Consider the following 13,298-nt stretch of genomic DNA (forward strand, 5'->3'; position numbering starts at 1 on the left):
CCGGCTTTGCAGTCTGCAGAAAGAACACGTATTTGTCTGTGTATGAGCTTGATAAAAAATACACAACTGCACATTGAAACACTATTTTTAAAATCAACTTCAACACTTTGGTGTGGTCAGTCTTGTTAGTTTAAGTGATGTCCTTTCTAGAACAGTGTATGAATCTTGGCTTATAACCCTGGCTATCGTCTCACCTCCCTCCCATTCCATTTTCCATGTAGTGTGTTACTGTCAGAGTACCTCTCGAGAAGTCTTATGTGGAACAAGTGAAGAACAATTCTCCTGTCTCAGAACTTGTGGCAAGTAAGGGCCTTATTTCTGATTTGGCTTTAAGCCTTAATTCATCTACTCAAAGGTGAATTTTTGCCTCCAATTTTGTTCTTAATTTCAGAAAACTCGCTTGTGGAATGCACAGCTGTGCACAAGTGTGCCACCCCCAGTCTTGTCAGCCCTGCCCACGGCTTCCGCAAATCGTGCACTGCTGCCCTTGTGGGCAAACTCCTCTTAGCAAATTATTAGAACTGGGGTGTCCGGAACGTAAACTCTGCACAGATCCCATCCCATCGTGTGGAAGAACATGTGGCAAACCTCTACCTTGCAGTAGCTACGGTAAATGGGACGTTGCTTCCTTGCACATTTAAAATGCTTTTGTGTTAAATTTTTGAATGCTCCATACTGAATTTGATTTTTGAAAACCCAATTATTTTATATAAAAATGCATGCACTTCTGTGAGAACAAGTTAGATAGAATTTATACAAAATGATCTTTTCTCCTACTAAGACATTTGTCCCTCTGTTCAACTTCGTTTCTCTCTGCATATATGGTTGAAACATGCTTGGTTGCAAAGAATAGTATTAGTTCCCACTTCATAAACAAGAGTTAATACTCTGGGCATTGCCCCATTGTGTGAGGTGCCAGTGTGATGTCATAAAGGGTGAACAAGGATCAAAATCCCAGCTTGGCGTCAAAACCCATTGGCTGATCTTGGGAAAGTGTCTCTGTCTTTCCACTTGTCTCATCAGATAGTTGTGAGGAGGATCAGAGCGATGCTCCTTATGTGTACTACCCTGAATTTCATAAAGAAAGAATGAGCTGTATATGTCATTCTGTATATGTCATAGAGAAATTTCATTTGTTTAAGAATATTTTTTTTGAGAAATGCTAATGAAATCTATTGCCAGAATTTGGGACTGCACAACACCCTGTCAGTGGTTGCCACTTGTGCATGAAATGTAATTTTTGGATTCATTTTATTTACTTCATTTACACCCCAGCTTTCTGAGGTATAAGACTAGCTGTATCTGAAGAAGAGAGATGTGACTCACGAAAGCTCATCACCCTACCACAAATTTTGTTAGTCTTATAGGTGTAGTGCGAATTTATTGTTTGTGGCCATAGGCCTTCACAATCTAAAATCATTCATTAAAAACAGAACAAAAAAAATACAAGAATACAGATATAGTTACATAGATATAAATAAAATTACTATAAAATGCATTTTACCTAAAATGTAAACATTAAACTACTTTAAAACCGAACAGTTTCTAATCTATGTCAGGTGTTTACTCTCCTGGCTACCACATTTGCCCTTATTTTCCTAGCAGCCAGGGCATAGAGAGCCATCCTATTCAAAATAAAAGGGTCTGTATCTGAAAGAATAAAATTTAATTTATCAAAGTCAGACAGAAGATGGAGACCAGATAAAATATTCGCGAGAAATTTTCCCCTTGGTTCCTGGTATAAGGGACAGTTTAAAACACAGTGTGGTAAGTCCTCAGTTGAGGTTCCACAGATACATTTCCGCTGATCGATGTTACAGGTGTCACTGGATTCCTGCTCTTTTCTACCTCTAAAATGCAGTTAGGCTGAGAGAGTGTGATTGGCCCAAGGTCACCCAGTGAGTTTCCATGGCAGAGTGGGGAGTCAGACCTTGGTCTCCTATATCTTCGCCTGACGCTCTGAATACTGTGCAACATTGACTTGAGACTGATTTGGACCCTGTGGCCTGCAGGCAGCTTGCACTCCCCTTTCGGCTCGCGGAGGAAGTTCAGCTAAGCAAGCTCTCCCTTCTGTGCAAAGAGGTTCATTTTCCCCTCGCTCTCTTTTCTCATTGCACCCGCCTCCCCTGACTACCAACCTTCAGCATCAGCTTTTTGCTGTCACAAGGAGCTGCCGGGGGGGGGGCCCCCCCGCGGGGGAAAGATTGGAAAGATCTGCCATCCCACATTTGGAGCAGTGGATTCTGTACAGCTAGCTTTATATATTTTTCTCTAAAGCCTGAATTTTTAAAATTGTTTTCAGTTGCAGGTTCTGAAAACTCCATTAAAAATACATTTTTTATCATCATGCCTAGATGCTGTTCATACATGTGAAAACCTCTGCCATGAAGGAGAATGTGGGACATGTTCTCGCACATCAAAGATTTACTGCAGATGTGCCTTAAAAACCAAGGTAATTAATGGAAAGGAAAGGAACAAAACCCTCTGTGACAGTCTAGACTCTCTTTTCTTCTTAAAAGTTGCATTATGCCACAAGATTGGTTAGGAATGTCTGTACTACACTTTCTTTCATCTCACACAGTTATGCATCACGGCTGAAAACAAAAACATGCAAGAGTCCTGGTGCATGTTGAGGTCTTAAGAGACATTAACATGGTAACTCTGCTTTTTGTGTGCGTGTGGTCATCTTTCAAGGTCACTTTGCAAAGTCTCTCTCTTTATATAAAGATACACACACTGGCTTCTCCATATAGTAATGCCTATGTTCATCATCTCAGGTATTTGTATCTCCTTCACCCCATTAGTGGCCATAAAGCATAAGACCTTTTCAGTGTTTTTCCTCTGAAATGCCTTCTCCTGAGCCTGAAGGTATCTTCGGACTTCTTTGTTTGGCACTAGGCCAAGACTTACGTTTCAGCTGATTTTTAATTGGTTGGTATATAGCAGGGATGTATGCCAGCATCAACATTTGGATTTGGTATTTAAACAGTCTGCAAGTTCCATTTAAGTCAGTAAGAAACAGCCATTTCCAGGGCTTTTTTTCTGGGAAAAGAGGTGGTGGAACTCCGTGGTGGAACTCAAGACCGCACAATGATATCATTTTGGGTCAGCTGGAACAAGGGGGGAGCTTTTAAAAGTTTAAATCACTCCCGGTGAAAATGGTCACATGGCCAGTGGCGCCGCTCCCTGATCTCCAGACAGAGGGGAGTTTAGATTGCCCTCCACACCACTCCAGCAGCGCGGAGGGCAGTCTAAACTCCCCTCTGTCTGGAGATCAGGGGGCGGGGCCACTGGCCATGTCACCATTTTCAAGAGGTGCTGGAACTCCGTTCCACCACATTCCCACTGAAAAAAAGCCCTGGCCATTTCCCAAATCACTTTTTAATATTTTTCCTCAGCCTCCCTTTATATTGCCTGTGCCAACCCCATTTTTCTGAACAGGTGTTGCAAGTGCCCAGTGACCATCACAGTCTCCAGGTAGTGGAGCCCAGGGATTAGCCAGGGATTCAAATCTGTGCGTTAAGAACCCTGACTGCAAGTATCACCAGGGCAGCATCGGGCATGGCTGTCAAGGCTTGTCAGTGGCACAGCAAAGCAGCAGGCAGCTGATGCTGGAAGTAGGCAAATTCCCAGGGCAACACTAGAACAGTGGGTTGTGGAAAGGCAGAAAGCTTCCATAACAACATCGAGCATAGAAAAGTGCAGGCCCAGTCATGGAGCAGCATTTGGAAGAGGGGAAGGTTCGGCAAGCCCGGCTGTATGAGTGAGGACTAGCATGTGCCACTTGCATCTGCACAAAGGGTACCTCAGGGAAGCCCAGCAGTGGGCGGTTGAACAAAGAGAACCAGTTTCCCCACCATTTCAGGTTGGTGTGGATGCCTCCTTCTTGCTGGACACACCAGCTGGCGGTGAGGACATCACTGCTGCTTTGGCTAGGCTTCTCTGCCCAGGAACTCAGAGGTTGATCTCATTTGGCTTGCACTGGGGGCAGATAGTATTTCTGCAGTTTTATGCAGAAGAGTCTCCTGTCTCGTGCCCATATTTCATACTGCTGCTGCATAGGCACTCTGTTGGCGAAAAACAATACCTGCTTGCAATAGGATACAGACAGAAAGAAATGAAAATGCCTCTCACACAAAGCAGATCTCCCATCACCCCACTAGGCATATGGGATTCCCTGTCTAGCCTCTGTTTCCTGGCCTCCACCTGCAGGTGAGGGAGGGAGGAGGCATCTGGGAGAAGGCATACATGTGGACCATGCTCCCCTGTCACACCAGAAAGGCTTGATGGGGAAGGGCACATGGGCAAGTGTGAGTACCCTGCTGCCGCCCCTGCTCCACCACTACCTGTCCCCTCGGTTTGGCCCCTGGGGGCACGAGCAACCCAGTTGTACTGCTAGGAATCGTTTTCATTACACTGATACATTTGGGAAAGTATACGTTTTTCTGCTTGACCTCAGACCATTTTCCTCTTTCTAACTTTTTAAAGTATTAATTAGGTAAGATCTCCATAGCAAACTAACTTTTGGCCTCTGGTCTTAAACTAATAATTACAGATCTAGTTTTTAGTCACGTAGCCGTTCTAAAATGATGTTACCTTTTAAGGTGTGAGTTCCCAAACTATCTTTCTGTATCTTTGTATCTTGATACTTAATGTATTTTTAATATAAACCGTGGTTGAGTCTACTTGGCTAGGAGTCTCCACCTCCTGATGTGTTCTGTATAAACAATTTCAAGTCAACTTCTAAGAAAATGTATTTGCTCATGTACAAGGATCCTCTAAGAATGTGCCTCATAATTATGTTTTCAAAGAAGAGGGAATTTTGCACCCACAGAGATTCAGAATCTGTTGTTTATTTTCATTCATTCATTCATTCATTCATTCATTCATTCATTCATTCATTCGACTTATACCCTGCCCTCCCCATGATCAGGCTCAGGGTGGCTTACAACAGAAAATATACAATTAAAACAGCATAAAAATATAACACCAATTTGACAGCTAAAATCCAGGCCCAGGGCAGTGGCAGGTGGGGCATGGCGGTTAGGAAAGGGGACAGTTTGCTGGCTCTCAGCTATAGGCCCGGGGGAACACTTCTGTTTTACAGGTCCTGCGGAACTGGTCTCGCAGGACCCGGATTTCCAGTGGGAGTGCGTTCCACCAGGCTGGAGCCAGGGCAGAAAAGGCCCTGACCCTGGTAGAGGCCAGCTGAACGTGCCTTGAGCTGGGGACCAAGAGCTGCTTATGCACAGAGCGCAGGACCCGCCAGGGGGACATAGTGGGAGAGGCAGTCTCATAGGTATGCAGGTTCCAGTCCATGAATAGCTTTAAACACTAAAACCTGAAGCAAGGAGTGCAGACCAACACTGGTCTGTTAAGTCCTCTAACTGAATCTGTTTGCTGCATAAGATGGTGCCATGGCTCAGGAGAAGGAAGGGAAAAAGTCCCATCAGGCATGGGGGCCGTCGCTGTGGCATTCCCAGTGGATAGGGTTTGATGACTGTGGGTTCTTTTGGATAGGGGCTGGGGCAGAGTAATACGCTTGATGAGCCGGAGCATTTGATTAAGAGCCAAGCTACAAGTGACGCCTGACACAGGTTGGACACTTGTCAGCTTCCCTCAAGTTTTGATGGGAAATGTAGGCATCCTGGTCTTGCAGCTGTAATGGAGAGCCAGGCTGTAAAACCAGGACGCCTACATTTCCCATCAAAACTTGAGGTAAGCTAACAAGTGTCCAACCTGTGTAAGGCGTCACTTGTAGCTTGGCTCTAACTGGCAACCTCCGTTCCCCATGAGTGCCAGATAATGAAGCTTTTACTGTACTATCCTACATTGCTCTCATTTCCTGTTTCTGTGTGTTTCTGGAATCAGCGATGAGATGATGTGCAGAAGATTTTTGTGGTAATTAAACTATAAAAGTTTAGCTTTCATGCAATATTTTGAGTTTTGTTCTGATAACATACATAACTTAATTGTGATGCATTTTTTTCCTTTAGGAAGTTCCCTGTGCCTGTCTCAAAAACCAAGGTAACTAGTTGTAACCTGCTTCTTATATATTAGCACACACACGAGATGTACAATATCCAAACAGGCTCATTTCCATACAATTGGCTGAGGTTTCCATTAACGGCTATTAAAATGGAGGGAACCTCTATTCACAAGCTTCTGTTTGTCTCACGGAACCTTATGTGTATCCAGAATTCTGAATCCTGGCCGTTGTGTTGTCTCTTCTTGTTAGTTCAGACTTTGGATGGCTGAAACAAGCCTTTCGAAGGATGCAGTAGGCGTTAGTGTGTTGTTCTCAAAAGACACTGATATACGTAAAGGTTACCCATTTTCAGTTTTTTTCCACTGAATGTTGATAAACTGAGAACTCTTGTATCTATAGCGAGCACAGATATTTGTCAAAAAATTCCCACAAATGTTCTATAATAAAATTGTCAGTTTAATGCCACTGCATTTGATAATATTACCATTATCTCCTGGCCTTGTTATTTCTTATTGACCTAAATGGAATAAAAATAAATAGTGTTAATTGGTGATAGTTAAATAAGTAAACAGTTTTCTGTAAAAACACAGAAGCATCGTATTTACCAATAATGAGGTTCCCAAGAATACATTTTGCCTTCTGCAGGCTTTATAATTCTCATGGCACTGCATGATACGCAACTGCTTTCCAGAATTTTTGAAATAATTTATGTGTTATAGGTATAATTTTCAATCCAAGCTCACAATGATTTAAAATGTGATTTTTTCCTTGCAGTTGAAGTTACATTTTTGTGTGACAAGCGATGCAACAAGAAACTGTCATGTGGACGACATAAATGTAGTGAAGTTTGCTGTGTGGTAAGTCCATATATCATAATAAAAGGAGCTAATCTGTTTCCTTTTTCAGTTTTTTTAGGATTCCTTATTAGCATATTGAAGATCATCTGATAACCAAAGCAGATCACCCCCTTCACCAAATTCCATGATATTCATGAAGCCCCTCCAGCTATCAGAGACGGCTTATTTAAAGGGCACAGGGGACTGCACTGAGAATTAGGAAAGCAAGACGGATCTATTCCCTCTGTAGAATTCTGCTTATAGTACTTTGACTCCAACCAAAGTCAGTTGGATTGTGAAATGGATGTTTCCATTAAGCCTTCATAAGTCTAGAATGCACGGGCCAGTGCCCATAGTGCATTTATTTAGCGTGTGTGGTATAATTCCTACAAATATTTATTAACATGATTGTCCAACCATTCTGTTAGTAGCAGTTTATTTGTATCATTTGGGTTTTTTTGTATAATTGATTTTGCTTCATCATTATGGTCAATTAGTCTGGTCAGTCACTGACTGGTACCTGTGTACTTGCTTTTTATTAATGTTCATAAAATATTTTCTTTCAGTGTTGTTCATAAGAATTGGGAAACCCCAGACACTTCTGATCAAGCAGTAGTCTAGCATAGTTATCCAACATTTTATTTTTTTTATCAGACACTGTGGTTTGTGAACATTTTGATTTCTATTAATTTATTTGCAGGATAAGGAGCACAGATGTTCTTTGATATGTGGACGTAAGCTCAATTGTGGTATCCATAGATGTGAAGAACCTTGCCACCGCGGCAATTGTCAGAAATGCTGGCAAACAAGTGAGTGTGTGTTTGGATTCTGTGTTCTTCCATTGTCAGTTAAAATCGTTGTTAATTTTTTTTAATTCACATTTTTTTGTGATCGGGTACTATTCACTGGTAGTTATTGTGGCTAAATCCTTTTTAATTGGTGGGTAATGCATATTGTCTATAATCTGTAGAGATGTATGATCTGTCTTTCCCGATCCAGCTCTCTAGCTGGATTTATGTCAATATGGCAAACTCTGGCTGTACTAAATCAAATTAGAGAATCCTGGATTGGATTTGGAAAACTGGATCAAAATGGGCTGGATTAACCGGGTTAATTCACTTGAAATGGACAAACATTGGCTACTTCTTCAGGTTATTTTTTCCTTCTTTCTCAGGCTTTTCCCAGCAAGTGAGGGAGGAGGAGGGAGGGAGGGAGGGAGTGGCCAATGGTGAGTTAGAGCTTGCTTCCCAGGTCATTTGGGATTCTCTGATTTCAAATTCTGCAAAGGAGGTTAAAAGCAGCCATGGCTCAGAGCAGGCTCCATTTTGAGTCAGAGATTGGAGAGACTGAAATGGTGTTTTCTTGCGACTGGAACAGGAAGATTCAGATTAGGGAAAGTAGAAAATTTGACACAGTATGTAAGTGCCACAGAGAAGCAGAGGCAAACCCACAGAAACACCCAGAATGAAGTTAGAGAATGCTATTGTGTTGTTCTTGTGTGTAATGTTAACTTCATTGTAGGGGCAGAAGGGAATAGGATGGCCTGTGATAAAGGGCTGCGGTAGACTGCAACTCTGTCTTGAGGGTCCTCTGAGTCAGTGAGAGTGGCAGTGTAGGCTCCCAAAATTGCCCCTCCCTCTCACTTTCTGAAGCCTTCCTTGGAAGAGGGATCCATTATACTAAGTCACAACAGTTATGCTTGCTTGCCTTGTGCTTGGTGGATCTGCTGCTGTAGGGCCAATGATGTGGGTACTTGGTTCTGTTCTGTGGTGTTCTGCAATTGGCCCCGGATTCTGCCTAGCTTCTGAGAGTGACACCGGTTCTGTTGAGGTTTTAACAGTGTCCCTTGCTTCTGTTTGGTTTTGGAATTTGCTGGTTTGACGTGATTCTTTGGTTTGATGTTATTCCCCTTGATTCACTTTGGTTCTGGGGGGATTCCATTCCCTTGCTTCATTTTGGTCTTGTTGGGCTTTCTCTGGCTTCAGCTTGCATTTGGGGCTGGCCAGTGACCGCCTTGCTCCTGTGTATTTTGCCTGATTACCAGCTTGGACATTTTCCCACCATGGGAAACAATGGAGAGTGTCTGGGGTCGCCTTTCTCAGGGGCCCAAAGAATTGGCCCCTGGTGTCCGATCTTCCTGAAACCTGGGGGGGTCTTTAGTGGACAGGAAGGAGCAGGTTCCCTTCAAATTTGGTGGAGTTTGCTTGAAAAGGCCCCCCTTCCCGCCATCTGGATAGTTTCCGTTAATCTTGCTTAACCATATTCGAAAATCTTACATGGATTTCAGGTACCTTGAATTTTTTGTTTCCCTGAAACCGGATCTGGATCAAACAAATTTTTTTGGGATGAACACCTTAATAGTGTACTATGAACAGTGTCTGTTCAGTAGACACACTGATTTATGTGATTGTTTACCTAAATTGGTACTGTAAGTAGGATTAATTTAATTCAAACTGTTTATTTGCTACCAAAAAAAGACCTCAATTTAAAATTATAGCCTAAAAGTATCAATAAGTAGTCAACTAACTGAATGCATGGATAGTCTGCATGCTATGCTTAGAACATGTTTTAAGAGGTCAGTCTGGTTTGTTACTTAGTGTATGCAGCCTCCCCACCACCACTACAGCTGTGAGCGCAGCTCCCTGTTTGCAGAAGGGGGCCAGTGTGGAGGCCCAGTTGACAGAAGGATACACCAGCGTGCAGGTGAAGGGGTAGGGAGGATGCTGCAGTTGGCTGGATCAATCCCCCTAAATGTTTTCTCCAGTATTTGAATAAATATAGCTTGCTCCACTTCAAAGTTACGATCCTAAAACACTGAGGCAAAATCTTATCTTGAGACTTGAGAGTGAACTTATTGGAAAAATAATGATTTGTTATTAAATGTTTTTTTCTTTGATTATCGTGTCCTATCCAGGTGGAGGAAGATATCCTGGGGAGGGTTACCATCAACACTCTGTGCATGTTATATTGTCATCCTAAGCAGAGTTATACCCTTCTAAGCCCATTGATGTCAATGAAATTAGAAGAGTGTAACTCTCTTTAGGACGGCACCATTAGACCAATTTGTCCTCCCTTCAGGGGGAAGGAGGCCCGCCCAGTTCCACTCCTGCCTGCTCAGTAACAACAAGGAGGTTTCATCATCTGTTCCAACATCGATTTTGTCAGTTGTTCTCTCTGACTCAAGCCAGTTTCTTAACTATTTTAACAGCAGTGGTTTTACTAACCTTCTGTATACACAGTATATCTTCCTTTTCCCCTTCTGCTCTTATCCAGGTTCTCTCTTCTTTGTCTCATATATTCCAGATGCTTAACATTGTCTGGAGTCCTGTTGTGTTCTGCCTATTTTCGTAATAGATTTTATTTAACAGAAAACTTTTGATTCTTGAATTTGGTTAAAGTGCAGATTAATTTGTATCGGCTTTGTTATTTCAGGTTTTGAGGAATTAACTTGTTATTGTGGTGAATCAGTGATTTACCCTCCAATACCTTGTGGTACTCGACCACCTGAGTGTAAAAAATCATGTACCAGACCTCATGAATGTGATCATCCAGGTAAAACTAATATTTAAACTGTAATGTTTGTAATTGCCAAATAGATAGAGAAAACGTACACTTTCCAGCATATCTTTTTAAAGAAACAGAGATGCATTGGGTTGCAATGGACTCTTGGGAAGGAGGTTCACTGGTTTCTGAATGTTTATACTTCTAATTCTATTTCTTGAGAGGTGTTAAAATCATTTTTTTTTTAAATCAGGCATTGACATTTAAATGGACTCAGGTCAAATAATTCAACTTTGAATTTTAGTAGAGAGGGATCTAATTCTGTCCATTAAGTACTCTTCCATCCCTTGTGCAAATTTCTATATTCCATTCTCAATAGAAATATCAAGTCAAAAGTTGTTCAGAACTTAACATGGGATAAGAATAAATTAATGTGATTTGCTTTCCCATGCAGAGCTATAACAAGCTGTGGCATAGATTAGTGTCATCTATTTGCAGTGTGAGGTAGGCAGTTTTCTGGCCCCAGTTCAATTCATGTGCTGATAAACAGCCCTTCTTCCTTGAGTTCTACTGAATGGATAACTATAGAGAAGGTCACTTACTTTAAATGACCTTCTGGAATTTTTTCTTTACACTGTGGCTCAGTTGAGCCTGTATCTTACGTTATAACTCTTGGCTGTGGGATGTCTTTTTGTTTTCTTTTTACTTAGGCCGATCTGAATGTATTTCTTTGTCAGTTTAAGGAAGCCATCATACAAGAACTTGAAACTTGTACTGTTTTAGGATACTTGTTAAAGAATTAAAAAAACGAACTGGGCTATAATACCCAAGTGCACATAGCGTGGCCTTAGTGGAACCGCTGCATAAATGTGAGCCAGTGTGTTTTATCTAAGTGACTTAAGTTGGAAACCCCTGCTCTACATTATTTAAAACCTGTTTCTTTATGTTCTGTATCTTCAGTATATCATTCCTGTCATAGTGAAGAGAAGTGTCCGCCCTGTACATACCTTGTCCAGAAATGGTGTATGGGAAGGCATGAAGTAAGTGTGTGTGTTTGCTTTTTTGTGTTTACAAATAGAGTGGTGCGTACAAATACATATGACAGAACTCCATTTCATAATGCATGCATCACTTTTTGAACTTGAAAAAAATTACTGCTCCAGTACAAATTCCCCTGCACACTGTATGCATGTAGATAACACTTTCCCCCAAAAGATCCAGAGGCAAGGTAAGGCTTAAATGAATTTTGAAGCTGTTTCATAGAATTCTTCTTATTGCATTGGGACAGATGAGCCAAGTTGCAAGGACAATACAAAGAAATACTAAATTATTCCCTTACACTGTAAGTTGAAAGGCTTGCTGCTTGTTCAGAAACTGATGCTTCTGTAATTAAGGGCACAAATTGTTCAGCAGCACAGGGGAAGAAAACATTCCAGGTTACGTTAGTGGGCTATAAAGCTATTATTACTTGCTTGGTTTATGTACAACATTGCAGTATGCAAATCAAGCCTAACCTTGAATTTGGGATCACACAAGCTACATTTACAAGCTGTGTTTACAGGTGAGTAGTGAAGAGTCTGTTGAAGAGTGATCAGAAAGAGTCCTTCTCCAGTATGTATAACTGTGTACTCGTCTATCATAACTACTTGCAGGAAATATAGTAATGTCTGATTTCATGTATGCTTTTGATGTGCATGTTGGGTCACTCCCTGCTCTTCAGCACTTTGAGAGTGTATATTTCTCTTGGGAGAAATCTGGGATTCGGTAAGATCTGTCCATTTTGAAGTATTATAATTTGATCTTTGGAAACCATACCTCTCCCCATTTGAGATTTGATATTGCTTAATGAATAGATTACTAAAGTTTCCTTCAGTATGTGGCCTTTATCCAGCTGTGTTTACATTCCACTGACCATATGACGTCTAGAGGAATAATTATTTTGGGCTATTTGTAATGGCCTGTCAGTCTTGGTGTTTGAAAGTTCCCAGAACTTTTGATCAGTTGCCAGGTCCAATAGTAGTCAGAAAATCAAAGCATTAATTGATTAGATCAGCAAATAATCTGAAGTAGAATTATGTCTAATTAAGAAAACCTCTGGTCACTTCTAGCAGCTTTATAGATTATAAGGGCAGACTAACGGGGGCGTTCAATGGATTGCCAACTTCTGTTTACAAAAATGTTGGTGCTCTGATCTGGATGACTGTCCATTTTGCAAAAAAGATTTAAGGGCAAATTGCCTCTGAACTTGTGCAGAGTGTCCTTCTTTTGAAAAGGATGTTTCCTTGTTTATTTGGGAACTGCTGTGGAATCTTTTACCTTGTATCTGTTCTTCAGCCTTTCTGGCAGAGGCCCCTGCAGATGCAGGGTCTGCGAAGTGCCCTAAGTGTGAGATGACAGGCCGTCATTCTGACGAGATGAAAACCTGGCAGCCTCACCGATGGAACCACATTCTCAGTCCTCTGAAAGCATGAAATAGTGCAGTGTATATGTTTGTGTTCATAGAATGTAGATGTGCATTACGCTCAAACTGCAGCTGCCACCTCTCCTGAAACTTTGGCTGTCTGGCAGTCCTCTACCCGAGCTTTTTCTGGTAGCAGTGCCTATGGGCCAAGCTAGACGTGACGAATTACACTTGAATGGTAAGTAAACACTCGAAGTGAACACACACAGTGATCGAGTGGAGTGCAAGTGGAGTGCAAGTGAACAGGGAGGAATACATATGAGTGTTCACTTGCCATTCAAGTGTCATTCATCACTTCTAGCTTGGCCCTATGTGGTATTAGTTTTGCTCAGAGTACTCATTATTCTCTTCCTTGAATGCCTTCAAGCAAAAGGCTGTGTGGTTCAGGCTAGTGCTGGCTTTCCCCTCTCTTGCTTTCCGTGCCTCTTTAGTTCAAAGTGTTCTTAAATTTTCTGACGAGATTATTCCTTAGGAATCTGGCTGGCCATATCTTTCACATGCCTCTAAATCA

The 13,298-nt window shown here is 41.8% G+C and overlaps 1 protein-coding gene across 2 annotated transcripts in view; it reads left to right on the plus strand.

Annotated features, from left to right (window-relative positions):
- The window catches only part of NFX1 (nuclear transcription factor, X-box binding 1), a 43,280-nt gene that overhangs the window by 19,099 nt on the left and 10,883 nt on the right, over positions 1–13,298 (plus strand). For both annotated transcript variants that reach the window (XM_054984342.1, XM_054984344.1), the window contains exons 8-15: positions 222–303; positions 392–609; positions 2,355–2,452; positions 5,997–6,027; positions 6,764–6,846; positions 7,526–7,634; positions 10,258–10,377; positions 11,287–11,366. In XM_054984342.1, coding sequence (XP_054840317.1) covers positions 222–303; positions 392–609; positions 2,355–2,452; positions 5,997–6,027; positions 6,764–6,846; positions 7,526–7,634; positions 10,258–10,377; positions 11,287–11,366 — 821 coding nt within the window. The remainder of the gene's footprint in view (positions 1–221; positions 304–391; positions 610–2,354; positions 2,453–5,996; positions 6,028–6,763; positions 6,847–7,525; positions 7,635–10,257; positions 10,378–11,286; positions 11,367–13,298) is intronic.

The sequence above is a fragment of the Eublepharis macularius genome, chromosome 7 (genome assembly GCF_028583425.1).
Source record: "Eublepharis macularius isolate TG4126 chromosome 7, MPM_Emac_v1.0, whole genome shotgun sequence".
Classification (NCBI taxonomy): domain Eukaryota; kingdom Metazoa; phylum Chordata; class Lepidosauria; order Squamata; family Eublepharidae; genus Eublepharis; species Eublepharis macularius.